At 62.8% G+C, this 10,677-nt stretch overlaps 4 protein-coding genes across 4 annotated transcripts in view; all 4 read left to right on the forward strand.

Annotated features, from left to right (window-relative positions):
- Positions 1-574: 574 nt before the first annotated feature.
- MNEG_2753 (hypothetical protein) lies at positions 575-2,722 on the forward strand (the record flags this gene model as incomplete). Its single annotated transcript, XM_014048764.1, has 4 exons — positions 575-638; positions 700-864; positions 1,340-2,137; positions 2,384-2,722. Coding segments are annotated over 4 exons (1,366 nt in total), but the record flags the coding sequence as incomplete, so codon positions are not given.
- Positions 2,723-3,412: 690 nt separating this feature from the next.
- MNEG_2754 (coenzyme F420 hydrogenase beta subunit) lies at positions 3,413-6,866 on the forward strand (the record flags this gene model as incomplete). Its single annotated transcript, XM_014048765.1, has 10 exons — positions 3,413-3,451; positions 3,699-3,731; positions 3,971-4,088; positions 4,272-4,320; positions 4,574-4,619; positions 5,022-5,082; positions 5,330-5,402; positions 5,898-5,985; positions 6,333-6,401; positions 6,666-6,866. 10 exons carry the CDS (start codon positions 3,413-3,415, stop codon positions 6,864-6,866), a joined length of 777 nt encoding a protein of 258 aa, XP_013904219.1.
- A 273-nt stretch (positions 6,867-7,139) lies between these two features.
- On the forward strand, positions 7,140-9,442 carry MNEG_2755 (coenzyme F420 hydrogenase beta subunit; the record flags this gene model as incomplete). Its single annotated transcript, XM_014048766.1, has 8 exons — positions 7,140-7,217; positions 7,413-7,484; positions 7,815-7,889; positions 8,185-8,280; positions 8,447-8,521; positions 8,654-8,775; positions 9,066-9,131; positions 9,340-9,442. 8 exons carry the CDS (start codon positions 7,140-7,142, stop codon positions 9,440-9,442), a joined length of 687 nt encoding a protein of 228 aa, XP_013904220.1.
- An 822-nt stretch (positions 9,443-10,264) lies between these two features.
- MNEG_2756 (hypothetical protein) overlaps positions 10,265-10,677 on the forward strand; it is a gene marked incomplete at both ends in the record, with an annotated part of 4,643 nt that continues 4,230 nt past the window's right edge. The window contains one exon of the mRNA XM_014048767.1: positions 10,265-10,615. Coding sequence (XP_013904221.1) covers positions 10,265-10,615 — 351 coding nt within the window. The remainder of the gene's footprint in view (positions 10,616-10,677) is intronic.

Raw genomic sequence — 10,677 nt, forward strand, 5'->3', positions numbered from 1 at the left:
GGCGTGGAGTTGGGGAGATCGGGGGGCTGGAGCAGGGGCGACGAAGTAGCGCCGGTGGCTTTACGCAGTCAGTGCTTGGGTGCAGGTGGCTCATGTCCAGGGCGCAGCAGGGCAGGACATGGGACTTGCTTGGCAGCTGGCAGGTGATCGTGAGTGATTTGAGGAGCCTTGGTAGGGGCGACACTGACGCTGCAATCTGGCCGGGTGCGCCTCCTTCCCCCATTGCTGCCAGGCCGCCCGCCTGGAGGCCCAGCGGCTGCGGCAGCTGCACCCCTACTTCCCGGCAGCCGCAAAGCAGCGGTGGACGGGGCGGCAGGAGTGGGCCACGTACCGCGCGCTGATGTCACCACAGGCGAGTGATGCGGCCGCAGCTCGCCCGTGCCGGGGATGACGTGTGTGCCTGAAGGGTGGGGGACATGATAGTGTTTACCACACAGACTTTTCATGTGCTGGGCTTTAGCTTCGGCAAGGAAAAATGAGGGTCAGGAGGGCACCCACTTTGTGGCCCCCCCCCTGAGGGCCTGTCGGTCCCTGCGCACCCACCTGCCTGGCTCTCTGCCCGCCCACACTCCAGCTTTGGCAATGCCCAGCAAACCAGCCCAGCCCCATACACCCCTGCTCCAGAGGACCGCCGCAACGTCGACCCCGAAACAACGACCCCGCCCCTCCCCCGCTGGCCTGCCCACCGCCGGCCCTCAGGTTGACAAGGCGCCCTGGCTGGCCGCCTGGGACCGCCAGGCGCGCGTGCTGCTGCGCCTGGAGCTGCGGTCGGGCGCGGTGTCGGGCGGCGGCGCGCTGGCGGACGCCTTCAATTCTGTGGCGGAGGATGAGGACGAGGGGCTGGGGGCGGTTCGGCTCGAAGAGGTGGGGGCTGGAGGTTTTTCTTCAACAGCTTGGTGCGGTTTTACCCCAAAGCTAGAGGGAACAGCTGGGGACTCTTTATGGCGCTGTGCTGCTTGGGTCTGTCGTGCTGGGGTGTGGTGTTCCATGGAGGGTAGCTCGGTGGGCAGGTGACAGGGTTCAGTTGCTCTGTGTGTGCGTGGGGGGGGTGTGGGTGTGGGTGTGTGTTTGTGGGGGGGGGAGGGTGCGCACGCGCGCGTGTGCGCGGGGGGAGGGCGCAGGGCGCAGCATGAGGCTCTGGGCAGGTGCCGGCAGGTGAGGCCGCCTGCAGCTGCTGACATGTTGGGGCGAGCACGCTGGCTCGTGCATACGTTGAAGAAGACGTCAGGTGCGGTTGAGGCTGTGCCCAGCTCATGTGGCTAGGGTCAACCATAAACTCAAAAGCCGCACTGAGCGCCCCGCCCCAACCTCATCATCGGCGCCGTAACCATTGTTGCAGCTGCTGAAACATTGGGGGTACAACAAGACCGAGGTCCAGCAGGTGCTCAGGGCCATGGAAGCTGCCGTGAAGCCGCCGCCAGATCCCGATCCGGACAAAGACGAGAACGTGGCAGAGGGAGCGCCAGCTGAGCCGAGCGCCGACGCAGAGAGTGGAGAGGGAACTGTCCTGGGAACCAACGGCGTCATAAGCATGGGCGCGGACGAGCAAGGTGATGCGCACGACGCTGGAGACGGCAGCGACGACAGGGCAGGCGAGGGGCCGCGGCAGAGGAGCGGCGACCTGGAAAGCCGCGGCGGCGGTGGCGACACGGGACCCGCGGGCGGCAGGCGGCCCTCAAGCACTGCGCCGAATGCAGCGCAGCGGCAGCAATCATTCGCGCCGGAGCCGTCTGCGCGGCAGAAAACGCCTTCGAGCCGCCCGCAGTCCAAGGGCGCAGCCGCCGCACGGCTCGCCACTGCTGCCAGCAGCGGGCCCAGCCGCATGAGCAGTCGGGGCGCCACGGCCCGGCTCTCAAACCCGGACGGCGCCGGCAGGGGCCCCTCGGGCGGCGCGGCGCGGCTGTCGAACGCAGACGGCGGCGGCAGCGGCGGTGCGAAGGCCAGCCCTGCCAAGCGGTTGCCCAGCGCCAGCGGCGCGAGTGCAGGCGCACAGCAGGGTGTGGCCGGCAGCGGCAGGCTAAATTCCAGCATGCGCGGCGCGGCCGGCCCCGCCGGGCCCGGCGCCGGCGACGGTGCGCCGTCGCGGCCCGGGTCTTCCGGCGCCAACATGCCGAGCCAACTGGCGCTCCAATTGGAGGTGAATGCGCCGAAACCCTCGACTCCGCGAGCCCGCGGCGATCGCTTGCACACAGGAACAGCCTTTGCCTGCGTGCGGCGACGCATACACATGCATCATGCTGCCTGCAGGTTGCCCTCTCTTGCCTCCATACACTTGGATTTCTAATTGTTCCGTTATCTGTGCATTACTCAGCCGCCGGCACATGTGCGGCTGCGCCCCAAACCCACCGTCCGCCCACTCCACCGCAACCCCGGTCTGCCACAGGCGCAATACAGGGGCATCACGTACGACGAATTCATCTCGATCGTGGTGCCAGACCCCTCTTGGGCCGCCAGCGCGGCGCGGCCTTCCGAGGCGGCCGCTGGGTCGGCCGGGGCCTCGAATGGGGCCGCCGGCGGCGGCGACGGCGGGGGCGGCAAGGGCGTCGGCGGTGCGTCTGCCCGCGCGAGGGCGGCGGGAAACAGCAAGCAGCAGCAGCAGCAGCAGCCACAGGCGGGCGAGCCAGAGCCGCCTGTTGAGGCGGACCGTCCAGATGAAGAGGGGGAGGCGGGAACGGCGGCAACCACATCGGTTACAGGCAGCAGAGGGGTGTCAAGCGCCTAGTGAGCGTGCGGCGCCGTGTTGCTTCAAACATGCATCGTAAACTCCTTTATCAAGGTTGTCGTGGCTGCTGTTTTCAAACGTTTTGCCTCGCTCTTGGTACCATTTGTGGCAATCGGTTTGAAAACCCAGAAGCATTGGCAGACCGCTGGCCTGCAGCTTGGCTGGATCAAATTGCAGGCGGGGATCTGATTGCCTTGGCCTCAGCATGTTGGCTAAGACAGGCCAACAAATTGGTCTGTGCAGTATGGTGATTGCGGGATACAGCTCTGCAGGTATGTGAGACAACGGGCCAGCAGCTGTTGAGGTGCTGATTTGACACCCGTGGCACCCTGAGTGGCCACATGCATCACCAGTCCTGAGAGCAGCGGTATGCTCAACTCAGTGAAACGAGCAGCCGGGTTGCATGGTGAAGGCTCAATCACCTTGATTCATGTGCCAAGCAACGGGATGGCGGGGCAGCGGTGGGGCACAGGGCACGGCGCGCATATCCCTGTCACATGGTCGAAGCGCCGGGGTTGACACACAACTCGTGAGTTACCAGTGTGCCCTGCATTTTGGTCTCATGCAAGATTGTGATAGGTCATAATCTCATTCATGTACAGCTGAGATGAGGGTTCGGGCCGCTAGCACCGAGTGCAGTTGGCTCGATTGCGGGTGAGAGTGACAGGGGGCGCGCTCGGTCGGTCGACCATGGCAGGGTCGAACATGGCATCGCCGGCTTTCCTCACGGTAGCACATCGACAAGAGACCCATGTTCTCCCGACTGGCCCGCAAATAAGTGACATCCAGCCCGATCTGCGCACAGGTTTTTACAATTGCGATGGCAAACCTGGACGCGCGGTCAGCAGCGGGAAACATCGTATCGCAAACATGTAGCTCAAAGGCTTTCGCGAGATCAGGGCAACGTGCGCGTGTCCCGCTGACGCGCTCTAGTGCAGCACGGGCAGGCGGCGCTGCAGGTGCCGCGCCAACTCAGGCGCCGCAGCTCCCAGATGACTGGCGCTCCAAGGTGTGCAACCATGCATGTGGTCAGCACGCTGTATGCAACTGTATTACTTGTTGAACTGCATACCGGGTGTGCGCACATGCGTGTTTACCCCATTTGTGCCGCAATTTGCAATGACGCGGCGTGACAAGCGAAGGCCGTTCGCGTCGCGACCACCGCGCTCTCGCCCCTTAGCAACTTGAACGGCGTCAGCCCGCCTCCTCGCCGACGCCACTGCCGCCGACGCACTGTGGCGTCCGCAGGCGCGCCCCATCCAGCCTGGCAGCAGCTATCCCGCCAAGGAGTTCTGCAGCCACTGCGGGCTGTGCGACACATACTATGTGGCTCACGTCAAGAGCGCCTGTGCCTTCCTGGGGGACGGTGCGCCCCTTACTTGGGGCTGGTTGAAGGAGGACCCCTCCATGTGGGCGGTTGAGCTGCAACGGCAGCTGCAGCTGCAGCTGCCTCGCACACACACTCACACAATCACACACAAACTCACACACACACAACACACACATGTGCGTGCACACAAACAAACCCCTGTTCATCTTGAAACCAAAGGCATGAGCAAGGTGGAGCGGCTGGAGGAGCAGGTCCACGGCAGGCGCAGGTGGGCAGCAGCAGGCACCCTCCGACACAGCCAAAGGTGCCGCCTGCAGCCGCAGGCGCTAACTGCACCGCTGTACGGCTGCACGGCTGCACCGCCACCACGCGCTGCTCTCCGCCCCCGTCGTGCGGGTTTGATGAGGCTGGGTGCGGGGCTCGACTTGCGGTCACGGCAGGCTGCCAGGTTTGCACGATGGCAGCCGGCCGCTTGAGTCCACCTGCTCCCCGTCTGCGCCCACCACACTCCTGTGACCTAGGGACCCGGACGATGATGACGAGCTGCACTTTGGCGTGGCGCAGGAGGTGTGCGGGGCGGGGTGGGGCCAGTGCTGCTGGGCGCAGGGGTGTGGGAGCGCAGGGGTGCATCAAAGTGCGGGCGCTTTGCTGCAGCCGAGCATGGGTGTGGCTCAGGAGCGTGCATAGGGTGGGGTAGGGACATGCGAGGTTGGGGTCTAGACATGCAGGGGCGGCTGGCGTGGCCGCAGCGCTGGCGAAGTTGCGGGGGCCAGCTCGATGCTAGTGAAGGCGTAGGCTGCGCCTGGTGGATGGCTGCTCCAAGCATATGCAGGGCTGCAGTGTTGTCGCCCGCAGCGATCTCAGTGCAGCTGCTGCCGTCAATTCGCCTGCCTCCTTCCAGGGCTCGCCCTGACCTTTGTGCCACCCCACGTTGCGTTTATTTTGCTGCCCTTTGCTGTTGAACGCCAGGTGCTCTATGCCAGGCGGGACCCTGGGCTGGAGGGCGCACAATGGACGGGCGTTGTCACAGGTTTGAGATGCTGTGTGTTCAGGGGTAACATGTACTGTTGTGCTTCAGTCATGTTGATGAATGCATGTGCTGAAAGAATAAGAGAGTGTGTGTGTGTGTGTGTATGCGTGTGTGTGTGTGTATGTGTGCATGTGTATGTGTGTGTGTGCGCGCACGTGTGCACGCTGAGATGTGACCAGTCCGCATTAGCTGGCGCGAACAGCCAGCACCAACCCACAAGCAAGCACCGCGAAATCCATTGTTCCAGGCATTGCGATTGAGATGCTCAACAGCGGCAAGGTGGATGCTGTGGTTTGTGTCCAGTCGGACCCCGATGACAGGTGCGCGCGCATATGTGTTTGTGTGTGTTTGTGTTGATGTGTGTGTGTGTGTGTGTGTGTGTGTGTGCGCGCGCGCGCACATATGTTTGTGGAGGCAGTGGTGTGCAAGCACGTGCTTTCGCGGTGGCTTGGATTTACAAAGGAGGATGGTTTTGTGGGGCTTTCTGGATGTTCGTAAAACCTCGGTGATTTCGGGTGTAGCTGTCGGCAGTGTGCGCATGGGGAGGCTAGGGTTAAATGCGCGCCTGGGGCTGGGGAGTGACGCGGTGATGCGGTGCGTCCAGTCAGGCACCCTGGACGACTGGACAGATAATCGGGGGAGGGGTTGCTCGCTGCGGCCTTTTTGTTCCAACCCGCCTTTCCCTGCGATGGGAGGTGCCGTGCATGGTGCCAGCGGACCCTAGCTTCTGAGCCTCTTGCCGCCAGCCAGCACCATGAGTCACCCACCATGGGGCAGCATGCCCAAATTGCTCCCTGCTCTCGCCCGCGGCCCAGGCTCAAGCCTCGTCCCGTGGTGGCGCGCACGGCCGAGGACATTCTGGCGTCGCGCGGCGTGAAGCCCTCCTTGTCACCCAACCTGGAGGTCTGTGAGCTTGCATATGCCGGCAAGTGGCAGCGCGTGTGCCCTAATGCGGTGCATGCGCGAGTCTATGCACGTGCGCATCGATTGCTTGCTCATAGCAAGCAACGTGCAGCCTGCTCAGCAGCTGTTGGTGACGTGTGCACGCATAGAAGTATGGTTTCCCGCATGCAACTGGGCACTAACTTGTCGCCATCGCCCTCGACCATCACAGCACATGCGGCACTCAGTTGATCCCAAGTGACATCTTCCCACTCTGTCTTCGATCCCATTTTTGAATCTGAAACCCTGCCTGCTGCCAACGACATCAGCCGCCCCCTCCCCGCGGGCGCTCTCCCCGCGGTCCGAAGGTGCTGGCTACAGTGGAGGCCCTCGCGCCCGACGTCAAGCGGCTGCTATTCATCGGGGTCGGCTGCCAGGTCGGCTGAGGTTGGGGCCTGCAGTGGGGACGCTTTTGGCTGGGAGCGGTACATGTAGGATCTTGCGTGGCAGGCGCCCCTCCTGCCGTTCAGATCCTTGGCAGCCCAAGGAATCCTCATTTTCCGGTCATGCTGCCGGGCCAAGCGGCCATCTAACCATGCACTCGTTCATCCGTGCATCCATCCATCCATCCATCCATCCATTTATCGATTCATCCATCCATCCATCCATTTATCTATCCACTAATTCCCCTGCCCGTCCAGGTCCAGGCGCTGCGGTCCATCGAGCCCTACCTGTCCCTGGAGAAGCTGTACGTGATGGGCACCAACTGCGTGGACAACGGCCCCAGGGAGGGCCTGGACAAGTTCCTCAAGGCAGCCAGCAAGGACCCAGGCAGGCGGGCGGGGCAGGCCTTTGCGAGGGGGAAGCGCGTGGTGGTCGTCCTGCCCCCAACTATGCTGTAAACCAGCCTGTGCAGTCCACCGTTGGGTCTTCCAGCTGGCGCAACACACTTGACCGCTCAACCCAATCCTGCGCGCATGAAAGCCTGCTCGCAACAACACGCCCGGCCCCACGCCTCAACCAGCCCCCGGCACACCCTGCAACACCGTGGCCTGGGCGCTACTCCTACCCGTCCCCACCAGCATCCCCACCGTGGTTTGTATCCCTAATTCAGACGTTGCCTTGGATTTCTACCTCCCCTCCCCCTACCAGACACGGCCCTGCACTATGAGTTCATGCAAGACTACAAGGTCCACATAAAACACACAGACGGGTCCTTCGAGTACGTCCCCTACTTCTGCCTGCCAGCAAAGGTGGGCTGGGGCACGCGGTGTGACACACGCACGCGTGCGTGCGCCCGCGCGTCCAGAAAGCATCCGGCCGCTCGGAGGCGCTGCTGGTGGTCATTCCACCCACTTCAGCGTGCTGGTTGCCTGTCCGACGCCCTGCCCTGCCCCGACCCCACCTTGATGACCCATGCACCCACCTACCCCATGACTCAAAAAAAGGACCTGAATGACGTCATTGCGCCGTCATGCTACAGCTGCTTTGACTACCCCAACGCGCTGGCAGACATAGTGGTGCGGGCTGTTGGGGTGGGAGGTGTGAGGGGGACGCTCAGCATGTTGAGCAACAATCGCCTCAGTTTAGTGCTGACCAGCAGCGAGGATTGGCACGTTGACGCGCAGGGTGACAGGGGGCCCAGAATGGGTCTGCGGGGCCGAGGGGCCAAGCCTGCACCACCTGTATGTCCAACATCACAATTATGCATGCAACAATTTTGTGTTCGCAACAAACCCCTGACCCACCCATTGGGCCCCTCCATACACACACACACACACACACACACACACACACACACACACACACACACACCTACACACACCTGTGCGCCTGCATTCACACCCCAGGTGGGCTACATGGGTGTGCCCTACCAGGGAGTGGACATGACTAAGCACCTGCAGTACGTCACAGTCCGCAACGAGGTGGGCCCATGGGGCGCGCGTGTGGCACACGCACGCACTGCACCACTGCACCACCCGTCACCCGCACGCGGCATGAAGCCTCAGCCAGCTTTGAAGCGCAGGAACCATTGGTGCAACCGCAAAGGCTCTCTTGCTCCCTTGTACGGCTGCAAAGCAGTCGCCTTGGCACCGACACGAGTGGTCAAAGGGGTCAAACTGGGTACGTGATGTCGACGGATGCGCGGACGCCCTCGCGTATCACCATAGAGCCGGCGTCGCCCAGCAGACACGCCCCTGATCCCTGGCACTACTGCAGAGGGGCCGAGAGATGCTTGATGCTCTGGGCGCCGCGGGGCAGCTGGTGCGGGTGCCAGCGGAGAGCCGCGGGGACAGGCGGCCGCTCGTGATGCAGGTGGGCGCGCCGGCCGCGACGCGATGGCGAAAATGCAGTGACATGTCGAATTTTTTGGAAGCCGCAGTGGCGACTGTGCGTTTGGCGGCTTGAACTGCTCGATGTGCTTCATCGCCCCTGCGCCAGGCACATGGGGCCGCCTGGCTGTGTTTATTCGCTTGTGCAGCAGCAGCAGCAGCAGCAGCAGCAGCAGCAGCAGCAGCAGCAACAGCAGCAGCCCGCAGCAGCATCGCTGTTGGCGGTAGTGCACACACGCCCCCCACGCACCACGCTCGACCACCCATGCTTCCACCATCGTCCCCAAATTCCCTCGGCCCCAATTCCCCCCGCAACATCCCAAACGCCCGCCACCCGCGCCGCCCCGCTGCCTCAGACCGTCATCTCTGACGACCAGGCCAAGCTGGGCACCTTCCAAGACCCCGCCCCCCTGTGGCTCGGCAACATCATTGCCTGGATCCTGAATCTGGTCGGGCCAAAGGGCCTCGAGTTTGCCAAGTGAGCCGCGCGGGCGTTTGTTGCCCCTGCAACATCAATGTGATGGAGAGGCCCAGCAGGCTGAGTTCCTTGTGCGGGGCTCGAAAGCCCCAGGGAGGGAGGGTCGTGGCTAGGGTTGAACGTCGTTATCTATACGCGCGAAATGCCTCGCGCCGTTGGGGCGTGGTGATGACTGGGTTTTGTGGATGTTCTTAGGTTGACTCGCGGCGTGTAGCGACCTTTTGGCCCCCTGCCGTGTGTGATGGCAGCCGTCGATTCGTCCGCGTGGCCCCTCATTTGCGTGTCCGCAGGTACAGCATTGACTACCATTACATCCGCAACTGGCTGTACTGCCAGCGCCACATGGGGCCGGACAGGTGCGGGCGCAGAGGGGAACACTGCGGCACGCTTTTCATGAGCAGCGATTTGTCATACGATGCCCTTCACGGTTCGCAGGGCGTGGTGCGTTCTCTGCTTCTTTTTCAAGGTTCAGCAGACTCCCAAGCCAGCTTGGGAAGGAGCGTGCCTGGTCTCGCAACACATGCGTTACCCGCTGCCTCGCTCCCCGTCACCCGATGATGCCAGGGCGGCCCGCCACGTCCCGGAGTTTGCCAAGCGGATCCTGGAGCAGTACGACGGCCCCAAAGGCGAGGTGCGGGCGCGGCTGGCGCTCAAGCCCAAGGCGTGATGTGACGCAACGTGATGTGATGTGACGTCATAGATGACAGCGCGTGCTTGCAAGAGTGAGCCTCCACCGCACCCTTGGCTGGGTTGCCTTGGCTGGGCCTGCAGCTTCGTTAGATTGGGTTTCTGAGCCACCATCTGCTCGAGTCGCTAGTGTGTGGCTTTTTTTATGTCCCTGTATGCATATTGTTATGCGAAGCCAGCAGCCGGCATGTTTCGGCACCGCTTGAACCGGTTTTGTGGCTGCAGCACAGATGAGAGACACCCTTGACCCCACTCTTGCGCCCGTGCTTATCCCTTTGAAAGTGCAAGGCGTGCTGTTTACGCCGGGTGTCGCGATTCTAAGCATCCCGTGCTGTGCAAGCACTGAAAGCGTGAGTGTGGCAACTGCCGGAAGCGCGGAATCGACATGTCGGGGTGGCGCGTTCTTGATTGCTGTGGCACAACGCGTCACGAATGTAATTAACAACGCTTCAAAGTTGCTCGCCAGTGTGGTGTCACAAGCGCAAGGCCCTGCTGTGTACCTCGTACGCACCAGCACACAAGCGGCTGGCGTGCCAGCATGGCAAGCACGTGCTGCCGAGGTGCCCTGACTAATGTACACGATTGCTGCAATGCCTTTGCTGTACCAATGTTGGTTTATCAAATGCTTATCGATGTGTGATAAAGGATCCAGCATTTCTGCTCTCACGCGCAGCCCGGACAATTCGCGCTTTCAAAAAATCGATCTGGCGAGCACAGATGTTGTTTCTGCGCCTGCGTCCATAGTTAGTGTCTAATTTAGATATCATATTGAGTTTCAGGCTATTCTTTCGCACCTGGCAGGATGGCGGCGGGGCCGGAGGCATGGAACACGTCTGAGCTACTCGCCGCGTGCTGCGGCGCGGCGGTGCAGGTGTGGGCCCCCCTCAGCGCCGACCCCCGCCGGGACGTCGCGATCGACGAGGCCGCGGGCGTGTCGGCGCTCGACTGGAGCGGCAACAACAAGGTGCTGGCGGTGGCGGGCGACAAGGCCCAGATCACGATGGTCGGGGGTGGCAAGGTCATAGGGTACGTCCCAGAGGTCCCAGAGGCCAGCTTGAGTGGCGTCACGGCAATGAGATTCTCCGCGGACTCCAAGCGACTCGCTATCGGATGCACAAACCGGGCGCTGCACATTCGCGACCTTCGGAGCCAGGTGGGGCGCGTGGGTGCGGAAGACGGGAGCATCACAACGGGGGCACGAGGGAGCGGCGGCGG

This window comes from Monoraphidium neglectum (genome assembly GCF_000611645.1).
Source record: "Monoraphidium neglectum strain SAG 48.87 unplaced genomic scaffold scaffold00322, whole genome shotgun sequence".
Classification (NCBI taxonomy): Eukaryota; Viridiplantae; Chlorophyta; class Chlorophyceae; order Sphaeropleales; family Selenastraceae; genus Monoraphidium; species Monoraphidium neglectum.